Source organism: Periophthalmus magnuspinnatus, chromosome 9 (assembly GCF_009829125.3).
Source record: "Periophthalmus magnuspinnatus isolate fPerMag1 chromosome 9, fPerMag1.2.pri, whole genome shotgun sequence".
Classification (NCBI taxonomy): domain Eukaryota; kingdom Metazoa; phylum Chordata; class Actinopteri; order Gobiiformes; family Gobiidae; genus Periophthalmus; species Periophthalmus magnuspinnatus.
Genome location: NC_047134.1, coordinates 450,081 through 472,617, shown reverse-complemented (window position 1 = coordinate 472,617; position 22,537 = coordinate 450,081). Strand labels below are relative to the sequence as shown.

The 22,537-nt window shown below is 44.6% G+C and overlaps 2 protein-coding genes across 5 annotated transcripts in view; both read right to left on the bottom strand.

Moving 5' to 3' along the window:
* Nucleotides 1-16,779, bottom strand: part of vps13a (vacuolar protein sorting 13 homolog A) — an 89,858-nt gene extending 73,079 nt beyond the window's left edge. The window contains exons 1-18 of one of the 4 annotated variants that reach the window (XM_055223978.1): nt 16,581-16,779; nt 15,307-15,350; nt 14,389-14,431; nt 13,773-13,868; nt 13,447-13,548; nt 11,783-11,892; nt 11,245-11,304; nt 11,072-11,131; nt 10,067-10,147; nt 9,598-9,655; nt 9,099-9,226; nt 8,102-8,208; nt 4,666-4,837; nt 2,711-2,773; nt 2,469-2,601; nt 2,233-2,327; nt 1,361-1,503; nt 49-250 (exon numbers count right to left, since the gene is read on the bottom strand). In XM_055223978.1, the coding sequence (XP_055079953.1) occupies nt 49-250; nt 1,361-1,503; nt 2,233-2,327; nt 2,469-2,601; nt 2,711-2,773; nt 4,666-4,837; nt 8,102-8,208; nt 9,099-9,226; nt 9,598-9,655; nt 10,067-10,147; nt 11,072-11,131; nt 11,245-11,304; nt 11,783-11,892; nt 13,447-13,548; nt 13,773-13,868; nt 14,389-14,431; nt 15,307-15,350; nt 16,581-16,680 (1,797 nt within the window). In that variant the 5' untranslated portion in view covers nt 16,681-16,779. The remainder of the gene's footprint in view (nt 1-48; nt 251-1,360; nt 1,504-2,232; nt 2,328-2,468; nt 2,602-2,710; nt 2,774-4,665; nt 4,838-8,101; nt 8,209-9,098; nt 9,227-9,597; nt 9,656-10,066; nt 10,148-11,071; nt 11,132-11,244; nt 11,305-11,782; nt 11,893-13,446; nt 13,549-13,772; nt 13,869-14,388; nt 14,432-15,306; nt 15,351-16,580) is intronic. The other 3 variants (XM_055223979.1, XM_055223980.1, XM_033971914.2) reach the window with 3 other exon arrangements.
* Nucleotides 16,780-19,885: 3,106 nt separating this feature from the next.
* Nucleotides 19,886-22,276, bottom strand: LOC117375652 (C2 calcium-dependent domain-containing protein 4D). The gene is made up of 2 exons (XM_033971954.1): nt 21,728-22,276; nt 19,886-20,431 (listed from the first exon to the last, which is right to left on the bottom strand). Exons 1-2 carry the CDS (start codon nt 22,274-22,276, stop codon nt 19,886-19,888), a joined length of 1,095 nt encoding a protein of 364 aa, XP_033827845.1.
* Between the last annotated feature and the right edge of the window lie 261 nt (nt 22,277-22,537).

Here is a 22,537-nt window from a genome sequence, read left to right as displayed (position 1 = left end):
TATAAAGTGGTGCTAACAAACTAAACTGGGTACAGCAGCGTGACTCACTGCGTCGTAGATGATCTCGAGGGGCTGCGACGTCACGTGGAGCCTCTGGTTGGCGCTCTCGTCCAGGGGGTTGGTCTCAAACAGGATGCAGAGCAGAGGAGTCCCCGCCCCCGTTGCCGCCTTCCTGGACGACAGCAGCGTGGGAGCCGGGTGCTGATTGGCCAGGCCCGTGACCTCGAACAGAGTGAGCTGAGCCGTGAGTCTGGAACAAGGACACAAGTTCAGCCTTTTACAAACAGTCAGCACACTGTACAGGAGCAGCAGAAACAGTATCATTTTATTTATTACAGCGCAGACAGGTGCTGTTCACTCTTTAGTAATGTAACAAACACAAATATCCAACTTCACCATTTTAAATCTGTCATTAGACCCGCCCCGTTGTATTCTCACATTTGACCACTAGATGCCGTCTCTGTTACTGTTGTCTGACAGTGTGCACCTTTGGGCCTGACAAAAGAAGAGTCTGAACCATACACTGTTTATATAAATGGACAGAGCTAACCTGCTAGCTGCTGTGTTCCAAACAGGAAGTGATCATGGGCGCACTTCGGCGCAATCTACTCAATAATTCACTTTCTGTGTAAAAACTGTCCTCTCTCTGTCTCTGCTGCATTTTGGTCTTAAATGTTCATATTAACCCGCTCTACATGATCCTGGGGTTCTTTTTTTATTTATTTATTTTTTTAGTTATTTTGAGTTTATTTATGTTGTTTGTTTTTTTTTGTTATATGGGTTTTTTTTGTTTATTTCTTCTTTTTTTCTTGTTATTTTGAGTTTATTTATTTTTTGTTATTATGTTTTGTTTTGTTTTTTTGTTATATGAGGGGGTTTTTTTTGTGTCATTTTGAGGGTTTTTTTTAATGTTATTTTGTGTCTCCTCTCTCTGTCTCTGCTGCTTCAGACTCATTCTGGTCTTAAATGTTCGTATTAACCCTCTACATGATCCTGGGGTTTTTATTTCACTATTGTGTCTGTAAATCAAGAAATGAATAATAATAACAGACAAATCAGGTCCTTCTTTCCCCAAAGTCAGTCCTGTTAGCGTTAGCAACAGGTTTGGTTGACAGCGTTGCTAAGTGGAGGGACGGGGGGGAATATGTTTTACATCTGTCATCTATTGGTGAAAAAAGTCAACTTATCAATATCTATCCATCTATATCATGTTAAAGAGAGTAGCTTTAAGCAGGACGTGTGGTGGTTGAAAAATACATTTTAGTTTTATTTCAAAATCAAAACTATCGTAGCCTGCTAGATATTTTGTGCATTACTGTCACTGTGAGTTGAAATGAAGGTGACATAAACGGCGGCGTACTTGATGGCCTGTGCCCCCGGCCTCTGCGTCAGCTGGGACTGCAGCTCTCCCACGGTCAGACGGATGATCTCGTTCTTGTCCTTGTCGTCTTTGATGGATACGGACAGTTTCTCCATGTGGAAATTCACCATCATGTCCTCGAACTGCAGACAGAAGAGCGAGACGCGTGTGAGTGAAGGACGGCCTTACATAACACGAGACGGTGACTCAGAGGAAGTGTGGTCTCTGGTTACGCAGGTGTAACATACGGCGGTGACGTCACTCACACGCACGGCAGGAAAGACACAGATTACACCGGACTAGTTATGTAAATGTATGTAAACCCAGGAAAAACGATTCAGCTGCTGTGAATCGAGTCTCAAACGTCCCTATGACACATCCTGTGAAGCCGGCGCGCGCTCGGATACTCGCCGCACGTAACAGCGCGGTCTGATTTACTTTAGACGCAGGCAAGGAGAGGCATTCAACTGCACGAGGTAAAAAAACAGCCAGGGAAATATTATACTTATGTTTGGATGTTTACTCATTTGTTTTCGATCAGCAGCGATGGCAAAACTGCGGCCTCTGCACTGAGCACATGACGTTTTGTTCGGTTCTCTCAACGCAGTTCCTTAAGTCTTATTAGCCTTATAGCTGCTTTAGTGCTAATGCTAAGTTACTAGACGTCACTGACCGCCTCGTAGCATCCGTTCGTGCTGATTCGGTTCTTTGACCTGCTGCAGAGTGAGACGAGAGCGGTCTGACATGTTTTGGGGCAAAGACGGTGTGAGTTTGGTCGTTTAGCGCTCTGGATTTCTGTGTGTATGTAAACGTAGAGAGCGACGCGGGGGGATGTGCCGTCTCTGGTCACACTAGTGATTTACTGCGCTCACGTCTTTGGGCAGGTTCGGGTTGGCGGCCGTCTCGCTGTAACCGATGGCTGTGTAGAGTTTGGACTTTTCAGCGGGAGTCAGCAGCTCGTCAAAACCTACGGTAAAGGAAAAAGAATGGACATAAATGTATCATATCAATACACAGACCTGGAGTTGTGTTTTGTTTCATTCACACATGTTTAACACACAAACCCTGCATGTTTAGGCTGAGTGTATATTCTGTCTTCCGTGTTTACCTCCGCTCTTGGCCTCCTTGACCTCGGCCTCACTTTGCCCGCCCCAGTTCCACATCCAGCCGAACCAGCCCTGAGACTCCTCCTCCTCCATCTTCAGTCCCGGGCGGTAGATCTTCAGGCCGGCTTTACTCGCCTACAAACCAAGAAGCACTCTAAAGTCTGACTGTAAAACACTAAATACCTCTGATACCATATGAAACATGAACGGTCCGTCCACACTTTAACGTGAGGCTGTGGCTTACCTCCACCTCGGCCTGCTGTCTGGCTAATGTGATGTTAAAAATATCCAGCGTCTTCTCCGGCTCCTGGAACAAAACATCGATCGGTGTTTAAAGACTTGAATGCACCTTCCTCTAATGTGTACCACGTTTAGAAGACAACACTTAATGAAATCATGAAGGTGTAGAGTGAGTAACAGCAGACAGGGCTGAAGGACGCTGAGCACAACAGAAACGTTACAATCAAAGATGCAAACAACTAAACACTCCTGTCCTTTTCTGTAGGCCATAAAAACATCTGTCCTTTTCTGTAGGCCATAAAAACATCTGTCCTTTTCTGTAGGCCATAAAAACATCTGTCCTTTTCTGTAGGCCATAAAAACATCTGTCCTTTTCTGTAGGCCATAAAAACATCTGTCCTTTTCTGTAGGCCATAAAAACATCTGTCCTTTTCTGTAGGCCATAAAAACATCTGTCCTTTTCTGTAGGCCATAAAAACATCTGTCCTTTTCTGTAGGCCATAAAAACATCTGTCCTTTTCTGTAGGCCATAAAAACATCTGCTGAGGTTCAAACGACTTGAATCACAACTATTCTGCAACATCAACTTTTAACCACGTTATACTTGTTTCTCCTTCTCTCGTCTCCTTCTCCCGTCTCCTTCTCCCATCTCCTTCTCCCGTCTCCTTCTCCCGTCTCCTTCTCCCGTCTCCTTCTCTCGTGTTCCTTCTCTCGTGCCCTTCTCTCGTGCCCTTCTCTAGTCCCCTTCTCTCGTCCCCTTCTCTCGTCCCCTTCTCTCGTGCCCTTCTCTCGTGCCCTTCTCTCGTGCCCTTCTCTCGTGCCCTTCTCTCGTGCCCTTCCCTCGTGCCCTTCCCTCGTGCCCTTCCCTCGTGCCCTTCCCTCGTCCCCTTCCCTCGTCCCCTTCCCTCGTCCCCTTCTCTCGTCCCCTTCTCTCGTCCCCTTCTCTCGTGCCCTTCTCTCGTGCCCTTCTCTCGTGCCCTTCTCTAGTCCCCTTCTCTAGTCCCCTTCTCTAGTCCCCTTCTCTCGTGCCCTTCTCTCGTGCCCTTCTCTCGTGCCCTTCTCTCGTCCCCTTCTCTCGTCCCCTTCTCTCGTGCCCTTCTCTCGTGCCCTTCTCTCGTGCCCTTCTCTCGTGCCCTTCTCTCGTGCCCTTCTCTCGTGCCCTTCTCTCGTCCCCTTCTCATTTATCCTCTCTAAGTTGTACCTTATTTTCTGGAGTATAAGTAAAAAAAATGCATAATAATGAAGAAAAAAAGGCGACTGTCAGTGTGACTAACAAAGATGTGAAATTATACACTCAGACTTATATTCCACATATAAGTCACATCTGAGTATAAGTCTCACCCCGACCAAACTATGACTACGACTTATAGTCCATTTGATCAATGCCCGTTTTCACCGCCGCCTCCATACGCCCACTGCTCTGTACTTAATTTAAACTTTTAATCAGTGAAAGTTTCTATTGTAGCCACAGCTGCCCTGGGGCAGACTGACAGAAATGAGGCTGTCAATCTGCGCCATCAGCCCCTCTGATCACTACCAACATTCACTCACACACCATATTCACACTAGGCAATGTATTGATCCTGTGACCTCCGGGTGACCACAGAGCCACTGAGCCACAGAGCCACAGAGCCACTGATCCACATGACATGACGCAAAACAATGTTCCCTCATCATTATGTTACTCAAAGCTGTTTTTTAAGTGATTCATGCATGTTTGAGTATTCCTGTATTGTCACGTCCCCATCTCCGCCCCCTTCTCCGCCCCAGCAGGCCACAGCTGTCGCTCACCTGTGGCCCGCTGTCGCTCACCTGTGGCCCGCTGTCGCTCACCTGTGGCCCGCTGTCGCTCACCTGTGGCTCGTTGTCGCTCACCTGTGGCCCGCTGTCGCTCACCTGTGGCTCGTTGTCGCTCACCTGTGGCCCGCTGTCGCTCACCTGTGGCCCGTTGTCGCTCACCTGTAGCCTCCGGAGCAGATCCTCGCTGGGCTTCTTGGAGGTGATCTTAGTTTTGTACTGTTCTTTGTATTTTTTGACCATCTGACGGTGCTGACGAATCCGAGTCCAGGACCACATGTGGAGGCGGGGCTTCACGTCCACCTCCAGGACGCTCGTTATCATGTACTTCCACCTGAGACACAGAAGTGCACACTGCATGAATGATGGATTTTCAACTAGATCACAACCAGCTACGATGAACTGCAGGTTTGAGTGACAGGTTTTCATGTCCATAGGCGCCATTTTGAGGACTGTGGACAAGTATAAAAAGAATATTATTATTTTTGAGTTAATAGCACTGGGCTGACAAAGGTTCTCATTTTGAATCTCTCTAAGGCCGTGTCTCAATTCGCAAAAATGCACCTTTTGAAGGGTCCCTTCAAAGTTCTCTTCAAAGTGTAGTTTGAAGGTTCCAGTGGAGAATCTGTCCTCCTCAGTGTCGTCTCCATCTTGCTGAAGTGGGACAGGTCCACACCACGGACCGCACTTCCACCTCTGTCTTTGAGCGTACGATACATACATTACGTACGTTATTTTTAATGATTTATTATTTAATAGAAGAAAAGTCAAGATGTCGTCGTCACAGCCGTTTCTTTCTGTTTAGATTGAATATCAATAGACAAATATAACGTTTGAGGTGATTTTTTTCTCATTTGTAGCTACTTCATAACTTAAACAAAATAAACCTTGTGAAAACGTAATAACAGAGACAGAGGAAACAGGATCATTTTCACATTCATAGTCTATAAACCAGAGACACTGATTAGTTGTACATATAGTGGGATATTTCAGTTTAATGGTTCAGTATTTTGTCCAGTGGCTGCACCACTTTAATAACAGTAGAGGGCGCTGTTTCCCTTCTGTGCTGTGCCAGTTCTTTTCATCTGATTATTATAAGGTATTTTCTAGCAGTGCAGCTACATCAAAATAGTATCTTCATTTACTAACACGAAGGTAAATGACACGTGTCCACCAGGGGGCGCAGACCTATGGAATGTACCTGAACACATGAAGATTTAGTGCACGTCTCAGGACTCTGTTCTGTCTGTTCTGTCTGTTCTGTCTGTTCTGTCTGTTCTGTCTGTTCTGTCTGTTCTGTCTGTTCTGTCTGTTCTGTCTGTTCTGTCTGTTCTGTCTGTTCTGTCCTTTCCTCAGAGTCCGTTGCTTCATTGTTCACATTATCTGTGTGGATCATTAAACTCTTCTGACTTTATGTTTCTCTTGGTCTTTGACACAATAGAATCGAACATTCTTACATTTTTCTTATTGCAGTAATAATTTCTCATGATAATAATGTCTCTTATTGTCAATAACTGCACATTCCTTTATTCCATGTAACTCTCCTCCTTTTTAATCAAACACACTGTACAGATCTTTATTCAGATTTAACAGTTTCATGTCGCACTGATGAGGTAAACCAGTACGAACATTTGAATGTGTATTGCGCAGTGGACTCCATTTTCTTCTCTTTTTTGCGTAGTCGTGGTGCATGATGGGATATAGAAGTGTGTGAAGTGTGCATGGATGCAGCTTCAGTTACGTCCAATCTCCATGGAAACGGTGCAAAGGGGAGGGCAGGTTTGTCGGGCACATTCAGTCGGTGCGTTGAAATGGGACAGCCCTTGTCGCGCCAGAAATGACGTAACTGCCCTTCGATGCACACTTCAAATGGTGATCCTAAGGCCAGTTTGGGGAATTGAGACACGGCCTAAAACCTTCTGTAGTCGACTAAAGAAATTCTTCATTGACTAAAGACGTGACCTGCAAATCGATTGGTCGACTATAAAAGGGGGTGGGGCAAAGCTCTCAAAAGTATGACTTAACTCTGTACCTGACCTAAACTGCACTCACAACACTACACCTGCAGGGGGTCTGAGTTTTACATGTTCTGTCTGTGTCTGTGTGGAGTTTTACATGTTCTCTCTGTGTCTGTGCGTAGTTTGCGTGTTTTCTCTGTGTCTGTGCGTAGTTTGCGTGTTCTCTGTGTCTGTGCGTAGTTTGCGTGTTCTCTCTGTGTCTGTGCGTAGTTTGCGTGTTCTCTCTGTGTCTGTGCGTAGTTTGCGTGTTCTCTCTGTGTCTGTGCGTAGTTTGCGTGTTCTCTCTGTGTCTGTGCGTAGTTTGCGTGTTCTCTCTGTGTCTGTGCGTAGTTTGCGTGTTCTCTCTGTGTCTGTGCGTAGTTTGCGTGTTCTCTCTGTGTCTGTGTGTAGTTTGTGTGTTCTCTCTGTGTCTGTGTGGAGTTTGCGTGTTCTCTCTGTGTGTAGTTTGCGTGTTCTCTCTGTGTCTGTGTGGAGTTTGCGTGTTCTCTCTGTGTGTAGTTTGCGTGTTCTCTCTGTGTCTGTGTGGAGTTTGCGTGTTCTCTCTGTGTGTAGTTTGCGTGTTCTCTCTGTGTCTGTGTGTAGTTTGCGTGTTCTCTCTGTGTCTGTGTGTAGTTTGCGTGTTCTCTCTGTGTCTGTGTGTAGTTTGTGTGTTCTCTCTGTGTCTGTGTGGAGTTTGCGTGTTCTCTCTGTGTGGAGTTTGCGTGTTCTCTCTGTGTGTAGTTTGCGTGTTCTCTCTGTGTCTGTGTGGAGTTTGCGTGTTCTCTCTGTTTCTGTGCGTAGTTTGCGTGTTCTCTCTGTGTCTGTGCGTAGTTTGCGTGTTCTCTCTGTGTCTGTGTGTAGTTTGTGTGTTCTCTCTGTGTCTGTGCGTAGTTTGCGTGTTCTCTCTGTGTCTGTGCGTAGTTTGCGTGTTCTCTCTGTGTCTGTGTGTAGTTTGTGTGTTCTCTCTGTGTCTGTGTGTAGTTTGTGTGTTCTCTCTGTGTCTGTGCGTAGTTTGCGTGTTCTCTCTGTGTCTGTGTGGAGTTTGCGTGTTCTCTCTGTTTCTGTGCGTAGTTTGCGTGTTCTCTCTGTGTCTGTGCGTAGTTTGCGTGTTCTCTCTGTGTCTGTGTGTAGTTTGTGTGTTCTCTCTGTGTCTGTGCGTAGTTTGCGTGTTCTCTCTGTGTCTGTGCGTAGTTTGCGTGTTCTCTCTGTGTCTGTGTGTAGTTTGTGTGTTCTCTCTGTGTCTGTGTGGAGTTTGCGTGTTCTCTCTGTGTGTAGTTTGCGTGTTCTCTCTGTGTCTGTGTGGAGTTTGCGTGTTCTCTCTGTGTCTGTGCGTAGTTTGCGTGTTCTCTCTGTGTCTGTGCGTAGTTTGCGTGTTCTCTCTGTGTCTGTGTGTAGTTTGTGTGTTCTCTCTGTGTCTGTGCGTAGTTTGCGTGTTCTCTCTGTGTCTGTGCGTAGTTTGCGTGTTCTCTCTGTGTCTGTGTGTAGTTTGTGTGTTCTCTCTGTGTCTGTGTGGAGTTTGCGTGTTCTCTCTGTGTGTAGTTTGCGTGTTCTCTCTGTGTTTGTGTGGAGTTTGCGTGTTCTCTCTGTGTGGTTTATCTCACCATATTTTGCAGTTGTGATGAACTGGGACGAGTGGTCTGTACTTCCTATAGGGCAGATTTCTGGACATCAAATCCACCGAACCGAGCAGCTCCAGGATACTGATGTACTGGACACACAACAACACACACATCATACACAACAACACACAACAACACACACATCATACACAACAACACACACATCATACACAACAACACACACATCATACACAACAACACACACATCATACACAACAACACACAACAGCACACACATCATACAACAACACACAACAACACACACATCATACACAACACACACATCACACTGATGTACTGGACACACAACAAACAGATGTGAACAGGCCCATATTCCTCTATTCTCAGACCTGGAGTTGTGTTTTGTTTCATTCTCACATGTTTAACAAACCTGCAGATTTAGGCTGAGTTCTTCTCTCAAACTGAAAACACTCTGTTCCACCTTGTGATGTCATCATGTGGTGATACAGGAAGTGCTCCACTGTGTTTTTAAACTCCACTCACCTTCATTTCTAGAATCATTTGGATCATTTCAGTCCTGGAGTTGTCTCTTTTCTCGACTGAACTAAAGGTAAAAGTAGCTGTTCACTTGAAAACTACCACTTGATGACATCACAAGGTGGAACAGAGCATTTTGATCTTTGGAGATGTTACAGACGAATAATAAAGTGAAACTCAAACATGTGTGAATGAAACAAAACACAACTCCAGGTCAGAGGTCAGTCAGCTGGGGTCAGAGGTCACTGTCCTGGGGTCAGAGGTCACCTCTGTGTCCTCAGAGGTCGCAGTCCTGGGGTCAGAGGTCACCTCTGTGTCCTCAGAGGTCACAGTCCTGGGGTCAGAGGTCACAGTCCTGGGGTCAGAGGTCACAGTCCTGGGGTCAGAGGTCACCTCTGTGTCCTCAGAGGTCGCAGTCCTGGGGTCAGAGGTCACCTCTGTGTCCTCAGAGGTCACAGTCCTGGGGTCAGAGGTCACTCACCTGTGGTCTGTTGAGTTCGATGGCCACCTCTCTCAGATTGACCATGAGGTCGACTTTAGGGGAGGAGAAGTCCACGTCTGACCTGGGGTTCATTTTCAGTTTGGCATCGGCCGAGATCGGACGGAAAACTGCAAACAAAAACAAACATTACACAACTGTTTCATTTTAATATTTTTATGTGTTTTATTCTCATTTACTCTGAGTTTATATAATGGAAAAAAACGTGAAAAACACAGCGAGTTCATTTTAAACAGTTTGTGGTGGTCCAAAGTGAATCTTCATTTACCTCATTCAGACCATCCAGTGTTTTACCATCAGGGTAACGCTAACACAAACTAGCATGCTAATCACACACTTCCTGGATAACACCCTTTAAGTTTCACCATGAACATGTCAAACAGAAGAACAAACCACTTTTATATTTAAACTGAAACACAAACATAAGTTTATTTATGTAAATAAAGTGTGTGGTAGTGTCCAGTTTGTGGTGGATACTCACTGAAGTCATGGGTGACGGGGTAATTGTTGTTACTTTTCATGCTGTTCTTTAGACATTGCTGGAACAAAAGTCAAAGGTTTTTAGGGAAAATTCAGAAATCAAATCCGAGTCAAACAGAATTACAGTCAGAGGTGGGTAGTTCTCAGTTACATTTATTTGAGTACTTTTTAATGAAATAGTATTTTTCAGAGTACTTTTAACAGTAAAAGTTGGTGCTCCTCTTCCGTCTGAGAGTCTAAAGTGACGGTTTGTCTCATTTTTGTGTCTAACTTTCACTTCAGTTATAAACCAGATGTTACATCCTGACAGTTGCTCTTTAAACTCTTTCTTTTCCCTAATACTTTCTTCCTTTCACTTGAGTAAGATGAGTTTGAAGTAGCATTACTCTCACTGGAGTACATTTCTCTGCTGGTCGACCCACCTCTGAGCACAAAAGCATAAGAAACACTGTGACTGAAAAAAGCCTCACCAGGGCCTCCTCTGAGTGATGAGTAGAGAAAAGCACAGAGTTGACGTTCCAGTAGGCGAACAGGTTATCCAGTTTAACCAGCTGTGAAAACAAACATCCAGTTTAGCATCGGCTCGTAGAAACAATCATCTCCTTCTAAGAACTAAACTGACTGGTTCAGATTCAAATATGCATTAATGTGATTCAGTCCAAGGCTGAGTCCTGGGATAGTTCTGCTCTAGTCCGTGTCTCCTGTCCAGTACAGAATGTGTTCACACAAATTTACATAAACGTTGGATCTCAGTGTGACTCTGAAGTGCTGTACATTTGCAATTTGTTTTCTCCACCGACAAAACCCACAATGTCGATGAAACGTTCTGCACCGACAAAGACGCCTACGAAGGTTTGAACTTTGAGAGAGTTTAAACGAGAGAGAAATGTGAGAAAATGTTAACGCCTGTGTGAGAAAAGTGTATAAAGTGTGTGGTGAGGGGTTTTACAGACAAAAACAGAGAGAATAATGTGAAAAATAAAGCTGAGACTTCGCCGATTTCTCCTCTGTGATAAACGAGGGACCACTGTGCTGAGATATGTTGATGCCTACGTGAATTTTCAAATTTTCTAGTGGAACATTATTTGAGATGGTGACACATTTCAAAATAAAGTGTCTGTACCTGATTTTTCCCCGTCTTAAAAACACGGAAAAACAGAAACGGTTCATTTCAAAAGGTCCAAAATTATTCCTCACTTATCTTTTACATTCAGAACATCCTCACTATTCACCACAATGAGTTTCTAAGCTTTATCACAATTTTCAGAGGCGCCGATAAGATAAAGCTAACAACAACTAGCGTGCTAATGCTCACTTCCTGATTATCGGACAGTGAAACGGTTTGTAAGTGCACACGGCGGACTTATTTTGACCTAAATCTGGACTGGAACAAGATAAACTTTACTCAGACACATGGGGAAAATGAGGTACAAATGTAAAAGTGCAGGAGTCGGACTAAAGGACGTAATCCACACCTTAAAAAACAGCTTGGCCTTCTCGTCCAGCAGAGTGGGTCTCCAGTTCTGGTCCGCAGTCTGTCAGGAGAAGAATAAAAAAAAACACACAAAGGAGGAGCTCGGGTTTGTGCACAGCAGGAAGGATGATATTTGTGTAACACGTCGTTTATATCAGTGAGACAGTGTTTTACCTGGAGACTGAGGTTTTCCAGAGACACTCCGAACGACAGAGGGCAGTTTGGGTTTGTGACCTGCGAAACAGAGACAAAAGTGAAGCTTAAACTGAAACAGATAAATAAACAGAGACAGTTTAGATACATAAACGTGTCCTTCAGGTTCACTTTCATACTGTGATGTTATTATAAAATTAACATGTTTTCTTCTGTTGTTTCCAGTTTTTAGAAATAAGAGCGTTATATCAGGCCAAAATGTGCTCGATTACAGAGCTGGAGGGAAACGAGGCTTTGGGTATCAAAAAATACAACAAAAAACGCAAGATAAAGCATATTTTTATAGTTAACTTTTTATAATCTGGAGAAAAACATCCCAGTTGTCCTGTCTGCTGAGTTTATCGTTCTGGATTGTGAATACTCAGACTGGTGGAGTTTTACAGGGTCAGACAGACGGCTCGTGTCTCAGTCGACTGCACGTCCAGGTCACAGGTCACAGGTCACATATCTGTGGACCCGTCCTCCTGAGGGACACACATAAGCTCCGGGTGTTACTCACGTCGTCTTCGTATCGGACGTGGATGTTGGAGATCTTCACCTGCAGGTTCTTGATGACCTGAGTGACCAGCTTCTCTACAAACGTGTCCTGTTTCTCCAGACCGGGGTTTTCTGTCACACAAAACATTTAAATAAACACATTTATACAAGAGACACAAACAGTGTGACGTTAACAAAAGGCACGTTTAGGCTGATGTGTCACAGAGGGTTTAAAATAAGAACTACAAACTCTCACAGGATCAATCTCTGCTTATTCACTGACGGGTGAATCTGTCACTCAGAGCCTGACCAATAGGAGGAGGAGTGGGCGGAGCAAAGCAGATAAGAACGTACTGAGCTTTAAAACAGCGTCCAGATCAGGGTTAACGTCCATATAATGTGGACAAAAAGAAGCACAAAGAGCTGCAGGGTTCAGACTCTTCAGGAAACACGACTTCAGCAAAACAAAACAGAGAGTAACACAGTCTTAGTATCAAATGACACAACATCTGTACACTCACGATGAGTCAGAGAGCCAGAAGAGAGCCAGAAGAGAGCCAGAAGAGAGCCAGAAGAGAGCCAGAAGAGAGCCAGAAGAGAGCCATAAGAGAGCCATAAGAGAGCCATAAGAGAGCCATCAGAGAGCCATCAGAGAGCCATAAGAGAGCCATAAGAGAGCCATAAGAGAGCAGTCAGAGTGTGGCACTTAAACACAGTCTGTGGTTTTCTTTGACGTTCTTTTTGCCTGTTTGTTTGTCGGGTGAAGTTCACAGGGGAAGTTGGGCACTTTGGTTTTCACAGTGTAATGCCACAAACCAGATCAGTGTGAAATCAGATCACACAGGAAACCACAGACATAACAAACCCTCGAGTGTTTGTGCTTTCAGCCGCGGCTGTAGTGACAAATACAAATCAACATCTGCGTCTGTTTAACACCAACACAATTATTCATAATCTGTCATATTAGGGGCAAACTATTTCATTCAACTTCATTCGCACTGTCTAATAGATCTGTGTTTGCAAACCTGTTTCTTCCAGAAGAAGTATTATTTTCAGGTTAATATAAACAGAAAACGACAAAGTTTAAATCTGTCACTGGTCAAATCGTTGTAGGAGTGAAGACGTCTCTCTGCTCGTCCAAGTCTCTTCTTCAGTTCTGGTCAGATTGCTGCTGGACACTGCCTTATATTTGTGAGAAGAGAAGAGCTAATGACACCGAAACTGAAGCTATTGTCTCCAGTTTCAGCCTTAACGACCCTATTCAACCTGTAATGGCTCACAGTATTGTTCTCTTTGTTTCCTTTGTTTCCTTTGGGTCTGACTCAATCTGAGCTTTATTTTAACACAGTCTGACCAGAAAGAACGGACTTAGATGGAAACACAGCAGGTGAGATGATCTGTGCTGTTAAACAAGTCCCTCTCACATAAAATTAGACACAAACTAGCATTAGCATTACCCAACAGCGCTCACCTTTTTGTGTGAAATCAAACTCCTAAACAGACCCATGAACGCTCAGATTCAAATGTGCCGTTAAAACACATTTTTGAACTTTTTCTTGAGTTTTCAGATGACCTTAAAACTGTTTTGTCTAGTGTTTTTTTTTTAACGTGTGCATTGTGTCACCGTGGTAACTGCTGAACATTCCACCACAGAGACACATGTAGAACACCCCCACAGCTCTGTACCCTGTTCGGCCGCCTTGAGTTTGGTCTCCTCGATCCTCTGGAGCTCCCTCTGTCGAGCCTCGAGGAACTGCTTTTCCTCCTTCTCCGCGTCATATTTTATACCTGAAACACACACGTTTGAACAGCTTTACAAACATCACATCCAGGACGCTAAAGCTCTACTAAACCTTAAACACAGCACTGTGGAACATTTCAGGAAAGGTTACACAGTGCAGCGTTAATAACTGTCACTGTCCACTGTTACGTATTTATTCTCAGTGGGTTTTTATTACACATGTACATCATTATATTCATTAAAAGTACATTTGTCGTGTACACAGACTTACTCGCTGTGGGGACGATGAGGAGGTACACCCCGTCCAGTGTCGCTTCCACCGACTGTGTGTAAAGATTTTTCCAGGGAATTTTAAGCTCCAGTCTCCCTACACAAACATTTAAAATCATTTATTAAAAGGTTTTTTATTAAGCAAAAATTACTTTTCAGAAATTTAAGTCATGTTCTAATGATGTTACCTCCTCAAAACCAGACCTGGAGTTGTGTTTTGTTTCATTCACACATAGTCAGTCTGTAACATCTCCAAAGCTCAAAATGCTCTGTTCCACCTTGTGATGTCATCAAGTGGTAGTTTTCACATTAACTCCTCCTTTTACCTTTAGTTCAGTCGAGATAAGAGACAACTCCAGGACTGAAATGATCCAAATGATTCAAGAAATGAAGGTGTGTGGAGTTTAAAAACACAGTGGAGCACTTCCTGTATCGCCACATGATGACATCACAAGGTGGAACAGAGCGTTTTCAGTTTGAGAGAAGAACTCAGCCTAAATCTGCAGGTTTGTGTGTGAAACGTGTGTTTGTGATGAGGACACAACATTAGAACAGAGATCAGAGAATGACACGGCTCTTTAAATGTAAATAAACTGTTTTCACACACGTTTTCTTACCTATGTGACCGGCTTTTACTTTAAAGGGAATATCAAGTTGACTCTGAAAGGAATAAAAATGTGTTATCACTTTATCACCAGTTAAAGCCATAAAAAATAAGAGCTGTTTGTTCATTATGGGTGTTTTTATGGCACATCCAGCCAGGTTTGCATCTTCAAAAAGTTCCATATTATCACTTTTGGTTTTGTCCTGGTTTGAGTCTAGTTTAGTCCCAGTGTAGACTTGGTTTGGTCCAGTTCAAGTCCTGGTTTAGTCCTGGTTTAGGTCTACACTCACACTATCATCACAGTGTTAGTTAATATTCTGTCAGTACTGCAGTACCTCTCTGTAAAGTAAAGTAAACCGTCTCTGAACTGTTTTCACAAACTGCATTTTCATCCATCGTCCGTGTCATTTTCTTTGTTGTCGTGAGTCAGTGATTTTTGTCTGAGGCTCCGTCCAAAACTGTCCTGGTTTGATTCCAGTTTAGTCCCGATGAAGACTTGGTTTGGTCCTGGTCTAGTCCCGGTTTAGTCCTGGTCTAGTCCCAGTTTAGTTCTGGTTTAGTCCCAATTTAGTTCTGGTCTGGTCCTGGTCTAGTCCCGGTTTAGTCCTGGTCTAGTCCCAATTTAGTTCTGGTCTGGTCCTGGTCTAGTCCCGGTTCAGTCCTGGTTTAGTCCCGGTTTAGTCCTGGTCTGGTCCTGTTCTAGTCCCAGTTTAGTTCTGGTTGAGTCCCAGTTTAGTTCTGGTCTGGTCCTGTTCTAGTCCCAGTTTAGTCCTGGTTTAGTCCTGGTCTGGTCTAGTCCTGGTCTAGTCCCAGTTTAGTCCTGGTTTAGTCCTGGTCTGGTCCAGTCCTGGTCTAGTCCTGGTTTAGTTCCAGTTTTGATATGACGTGTGCACATGTCTGAAGTGTGAAAGTTAATCACATCTGAACCTACCAGAGCATTTTCCTTGATTTCAAGATTTTTAAGAATGGCATCACCTGCAAACAGAATACATTTTGTTAAGAAAGGCTGCTACTACAGCTACTACTACTACTACAGCTACTACTACTACTACTACTACTACTGCTACTGCTACTGCTACTGCTACTACTGCTACTACTACTACTACTACTACTACTACTGCTACTGCTACTACAGCTACTGCTACTACAAAATACTTTCTTCCTTTCATACATTTTGCAGTGTTTAAATGCCACTTATACTCTGTATGTTGTTCATTTTTATGTGAATGACAAAACAAAGAGCAACAAAGTGAGATTTTGGTGTGGTAATGTTTACTCCATGTTCTTTTTAAATAATGAGTGACAGTTTTAGACTATAGGAGACCACCACAGTCTATTCCACCTCTACTAATGCAAATCTCTGACTACTACAACGAATACCACTACACAAAGAGTAAGCAAATGTAGTGACGAGAGGAGTAAACACGCTGATATCTGCAGGTCTTTGCCCTCCGTCACGTGAGCTGGCTTCAACCACAGTCAACTGCACGAGTCATTCAAAATGTCCAAAAGCCCAGTTTGACTTTATCCAAAACAAAATTAAATAATCCTTTAAACAAACTGCCCAACACATTTCTGTTAAAATGTGACTGTACTCTGCCCTTATACTGTTATGTGTTTCACTTTCCATTTTAGTTTACAACCATCATTACTTTAACTATAATCTGTAGTGATCTGTAATAATAACTTTGAGGCGTAGAATAGTGCAGAATATGAGTAAATAAAGAGGAGGCAGAGGGATGCAGCCTGTGGAGAGGACACAGGGGCAGGTTTGAACATGTTTACAATGGCACTTTGACGCCTCAACACTCATTCCAAGTCAAGATTTCTGGGTAATCTGCTTCCTGGATGAGCTGAAACAGTATCCTGCTGTGATCCAGGAGACTTTGAGCTCTGTGTAGAAGGGTGTGACCCAGAGCTGCCCTGTGCTGCTCAGTCTGTGGACAAACCCTCTTAAAACACAGAGAGAGTCTGCACCACTGCACAAGACAACAAAAGGACAGAACCACAACCAGCTCTGATCACACAGCTCTATCAAAACGTGTGTATAAAGTGTAAATGTGACCGTAGAGTAAGTAAACTGTGTGATTAAAGGTGTTACAGTGACAGTGACAGCTGAGGCTCTGGGACACTGCTCGTTAGCTCAGCGTCAGAGCCGTTAGCACGTTAGCTTAGCATGTGTGACTAGTTTAATATAATCTTTACCTCCCCAGATGCCGAGCTGCAGCTGTGACGAGTCGAGGTTGACCACATAATCCCCCAGAAACCTGTTGAGGACATCGACCACCACGCTCTCGAAAACCATGTTGAAGCGCGTCTCATGGAAGTGTCATGTTTACATCGGAGCTGCGCGAGTACGGCTGCGTCTGACGTCACGAGCGTCAGGACGGAGGGCTGTGCGTCACGACGTACGGTCACGTCACGGTGACCACGCACTGCTGCAACCGCCCCGCAAGACGTGTTTATGTACAAAAAAAAAAAAAAAAAAGGATTTATGTAAAAAAAATATTTAAAAAAACGGTTTATGTGAAAACTAAAACAGCGGTTTATGTAAAAAAAAAAAAATAAATAAATAAAAATATAAAAAAATAAGAACAAATAAAAAGATTTATGTAAAAAAAAGGTTTATGTAAAAACAACAACGGTTTATGTAAAAAAAAAAAACAACGGTTTATGTAAAAAAAAAAAACAACGGTTTATGTAAAAAAAAAATTAAAAATTAAAAATTAAATTTAAAAAACGGTTTATGCAAAAAACGGTTTATGTGAAAACTAAAACAGCGGTTTATGTAAAAAAAAAAAATAAAAATAAATAAAAATAAAAATAAAAATATTTGGTTTATGTAAAAACAACAACAACGGTTTATGTTAAAAAAACGGTTTATGTAAAAAACAAAAACAACAGTTTATGCAAAAAAAAACAACAACAACGGTTTATGTAAAAAAAATTTTTAAAATAACAGTTTATGTTTAAAAAAAATCTAAAAAGTAGTTCATGTAAAAAACAAAACAAAAACAACAGTTTATGTAAAACAAAACTGTTTATGTAAAAATAATAATAATAAAACAAAGGTTTATGCAAAAAAAAAAAAATGCTTATGTAGTCAAGTGAAAGGAGCAGAGGAGCTTTGGAGAACGCAGGGCCCAGGGCACAAGGGGCACGAGGAACCCAAGAGTGTGTGTGAGTGTGTTTTTATTCATTAAAGTCAATTTATAAGCCTCTATTTATCAAATATGAAAACCTTTTTATTTAATTTTATTGATCCTTTATTGCTGGGCTTCAGATTACATCATAACATTCTCTAGGCCAATAACATTTAACACAGAAGAGATCAGTCAAATGACAACACTCAAATGTATATTTATTATACATGTATATTTATATTCTATTAGAACACAGCGCATTCTCTAATAGAAATCATCAGGTTCAATGTTTGTGAATTGATCTTGTGTGATCAAAGGGGGTCTGTGTGCTGCCCCCTTCTGGGAGTATGAGGTCATCACAGTCTAGGCTCTGAAAAGCAGCAGAGTGACCTGTCCACTGTGTCCAGCACTGACACTGTAAACACTGCACACACCGACAGAACAACTGTATTATATGATACAGCTCTACTGTAGTTTTGTTATAATGACAGTATTTACTATTTACATCATGATTTAAATACATTTGAAACATTTAGTGTAGTAAATGTTTTCTTACAGAATAAAGAAGCAGAATGTGACAGTGGTTCTCAGACTTGTGGTCAAACTGAAGCCTCTGCAGGTCCAGTTTAAGGGCCTTTTATCCACGTCTCTGTCGTCTTTTGGGACGGTCCTCGTTTGGAACTATTGTACCAAAGATGTGGGACAAATCAACATTTTTATTATTTTATACAGACAGGTTTAGTTTACCCTCGAGGACCTGATGGAGAGTATAGAGCTGGTCCAGTGTTCCACGACCGGGACGAAAACCACACTGCTCCTCCTGAATCTGAGGTTCGACTATCGGTCGGATTCTCCTCTCCAGTCCCTGGAGTAGACCTTACCGGGAAGGCTGAGGAGTTGGGCAAACTCCCATGGTCCTCGAGGCTCATGGGAGTTTGCCCAACCAGTCCACATGTGTTTTGTGGATCTGGAGAAGGCATTCGACCGTGTCCCTCGTGGTGTCCTTTGGGGGGTGCTCTGGGAGTATGGGGTCCGGGGCTCTTTGCTAAGGGCTGTCCGGTCCCTGTATGACCGGAGCAGGAGCTGTGTTCATTGCCGGCAGTAAGTCAGACCTGTTCCCAGTGCATGTTGGACTCCGCCAGGGCTGCCCTTTGTCACCGGTTCTGTTCATTATATTTATGGACAGAATTTCTAGGCGCAGCCAGGGGCCGGAGGGGGTCTGGTTCAGGGGCCGGAGGGGGTCTGGTTCAGGAACCACAGGATTTCATCTCTGCTGTTTGCAGATGATGTTGTCCTGATGCTTCATCGAGCCAGGACCTGCAGCACTGGGGCGGTTTGTTCACGAGTGAGGGAAGGATGGAGCGTGAGATTGACAGGCGGATCGGTGCAGCGTCTGCAGTGATGCGGTCGCTGTATCGGTCCGTTGTGGTGAAGAAGGAGCTGAGCCGGAAGGCGAAGCTCTCGATTTACTGTCAATCTACGTTCCTGCCCTCACCTATGGTCATGAGCTCTGGGTAATGACCGAAAGGACAAGATCGCAGATACAAGCGGCTGAAATGGGATTCCTCCGCAGAGTGGCCGGGCGCACCCTTAGGGATAGGGTGAGGAGCTCGGTCACACGGGAGGAGCTCGGAGTAGAGCCGCTGCTCCTACACGTTGAGAGGAACCAGCTGAGGCTCGGGCATCTGCTCAGGATGCCTCCTGGACGCCTCCCTAGGGAGGTGTTCTGGGCATGTCCCACCGGGAGGAGGCCCCGGGGAAGACCCAGGACACGCTGGAGGGACTATGTCTCTCTGGCCTGGGAACACCTTGGGATCCCACCGGAGGAGCTGGAGGACATGTCTGGGATGAGGGAAGTTTGGGAGACCCTGCTTAAACTGCTGCCCGCAATTAGGCCCCAGATAAGCGGAAGAAAATGGATGGATGGAGGTTTAGTTTAGATGTGGAACAGTCACGGTTTATAACAAATCTTTTTGAAAGTTACATTTCTACATTTAATCAGTGAAGGAAGAAGTACTCAACTGTGTTACATAAGTAAAAGTACAGATACAAGAGTAAACAAAATACACATGAAAAAATGTACTTCAGTAAAAGTATTAAAGTACCTTTTTAAAAATGCACTTAGAGTAAACAGTAAAAGCACAGAGTTTCACATCTAATAAAACTTTGTGATTTTGATAAAGATTTGAGCTGAATTTTGTTCGACAGAAACAACTGAATCGATCGATAATTGTTTTGGTTTTTTTGCTCAAATAAAAAATACTTTTACTTTTCAAAAATGTAGTGGAGTGAACAGTAAAATGAACAGTATTTTACTCCTTTTACTTCGTTCCGTTCCACCTTTGCGTTTAATGTTTCCTGATTCTTCTATTTCTTGTCAATGTCCAGCAGCTCTGTCATTGGTTTGGACACCACTCCGACCAGGGCCCCTCTCCTCAGTCTAGCGCCCCCTGCAGTCTTATCCAGCACTTTGACCCTGAGCTGCAGCCCCCTCAGCTCCTCCTCCTCCAGCTCTGTGAAGAAGAAGTCCTCATTAAACCTGTATGTGACCCTGCTCTGCCTGATGATGGCGCTCCTCTGCCTCTGCCTCCTCCCGGGCATCAGGCACACGTGGAGGGCGCAGCTCAGGGCCGACACCCGCTCCACGGACGCGACCCGGAGTCGGACGGTGCATCTGGACGACGGGGGGGTGGTGTGGGTGTGGTAGTGCTCGATGGACAGGCGAACGGTCCCACGTCCCTCCAGTGGAAGCTCGTGTTCTGTGGGAAGTCTGTCCCAGCAGCGCAGCACGTCCAGAGGGAAGAGCGGCGAGAGGGACGAGGGGGACAGGCCGGAGGGGGACGGGGGGGACAGGCCTGAGGGGGATGGGGGGGACGGGCCTGAGCGGGACGGGCCTGGGGGAGTCCTCAGTATCTGAACCAGGAAATATGTGAGGTGAGTCAGAGCAGTGGTTCTCAAACGGGGCATTATTCATTCACTCCAGACTGAGCTACGGGGTCACGCTCACACAGGGCCACGTTCACACAGGGTCACGCTCACACAGGGTCACGCTCACGCAGGGTCACGCTCACGCAGGGTCACGCTCACGCAGGGTCACGCTCACACAGGGTCACTTTCACACAGGGCCACGTTCACACAGGGTCACGTTCACGCAGGGTCACGCTCACACAGGGTCACGCTCACACAGGGTCACGTTCACACAGGGCCACTTTCACACACACCAGTGCACACACTAGAGGGAGTTAAGTGTCTTGCCCAAGGACACATCAGCAGTATTCATCTGTGGGAGCTGGAATCACATCGTCAACTATCATAGCCACAGCAGCCCTGGGACTGACATGGGATGTTCCACCTTATGGCATTAAGTTTAATGAAACAAGCACAAGAGTGACACCTGTAACTGAATAATGAGAAACATGGTGGGTGAGTTTAATGCCACACTGTGGAACATTTCAGGCATTACACACCTTAAAAAAGTAGTAAAAGTATTGGCAGGCTGTTTTCAACGGCCAACTGGCTCTGTGCACAGTAGTAGCCTGTTGGCGTTCCTACTTCCTGTTAGCATTTCTACTTCTTGTTAGCACTGCTACTTCCTGTTAGCATCTCTACTTCTTGTTAGCCTCGCTACTTCCTGTTAGCGTCTCTACTTCCCGTCCAATTCTATCTCTCTGACGTTTTTGAGGAGTCACGCTAAAATTAATGAATATTTAAAGATCAGACAGTGGACAGGAGCTGCAGGTTGGCCAGGGGTCAGAGGTCAGGGGGTTAGGGTCAGACATTGGACAGGAGCTGCAGGTGGACGTCACTGTCACATGTGCTAATGCTAACTTTGAGGCATAATAAATATTGAAACAGCTTCACACACTGAAGTATTCTACATATAAAAATAACTGGTTAGTCTTTATTTTAATTTGAATCTTAATATGTTTTTCCTATTTTATGTTTTCTTATTTTAACAAAAGTGACTATTAGCTTTGAGACACAGTGAGCTAGCTAGCGCGCTGAGCCTATTTCATGGAAAACCAGAATCTGTGTGTTATATAATTTGTCATTATAAATATTTACAATAGTTACGTATAAGTTGATCACCAGTTGCATGTTCACTAAATACTTTCACTGATTTCATTGATTAGCCAAGTCAAATTCATGTCTCTCACACTAACCTGTTCAGATAATTTCCCGTCATTAATTAAACCCCGCCCATCTCACCTGTGTTAAGGCGGGGCATGAGTCTGCGCCCCTAAGCATGCTGGGAGATGCGAGGGGGGAGGTGTCACAGGAGGAGGAACTTTCACACAACGACGAGACAGATCCAGACTGAGGGGCCACGGCGCCGCTCCTCGTGCCCGCCGCTCGGAGCCCGAACCTGGGCTGAGGGGCGGGGCCTGGAGCGGGACCTGGAGGGCGGGTCGCGGGGCTGCGGTCGAACAGGTACACCGGGCGTTTGGCGTGGAACAGCGACTCTTTACGTTTAGTGTTGGGGCGCTCGTATAGACCCAAACTCTCCGGTCGTGTGGCTCTCTCGGGGTGTGGTTTGTTGGGGTGGTGGGGTTTGGGGAGCAGTTGGAGCGGGTCCTGTTGTGTGAGGGGTACGGAGGGGCTCTTGCACAGTCTGGGGGGTAGGGAGAACTCTGGTATCTGCTCCGGAGTGATAATGTTGTGATGGAGGCAATGAGAAGGTCCCTTTTCCTCAGTTTTGTCCATGAAAAAGTTCCAGTCCAAAGACACGGTGTCCCTCAACTTCTCCAGAACCCACATCCTGAGTCTGAATGACCTGCAGAGAGCTGGGACCAAAGTAACAAAGGGACCATCAGTAACACACTACACCACCAGGGACTCAAGACCTACTGTGAATCATGGGGGTGGAAACATCATGCTTTGGGGCTGTTTTTCTGCACATGGGACAGGACGACTGATCTGTGTAAAGGAAAGAATGAACGGGGCCAAGTATCGTAAGATTTTGAGTGAAAACCTCCTTCCATCAGCGAGGGCATTGAAGATGAAACGTGGCTGGGTCTT

Excerpts from the sequence above, each read along its gene's own strand:
- LOC117375652 (XM_033971954.1), bottom strand. The coding sequence starts at position 22,276 with ATGTGGGTTCTGGAGAAGTTGAGGGACACCGTGTCTTTGGACTGGAAC. Across the intron at positions 20,432-21,727 it reads CATGCCCCGCCTTAACACAG|ATACTGAGGACTCCCCCAGG; the intron begins GTGAGATGGGCG and ends TTCCTGGTTCAG.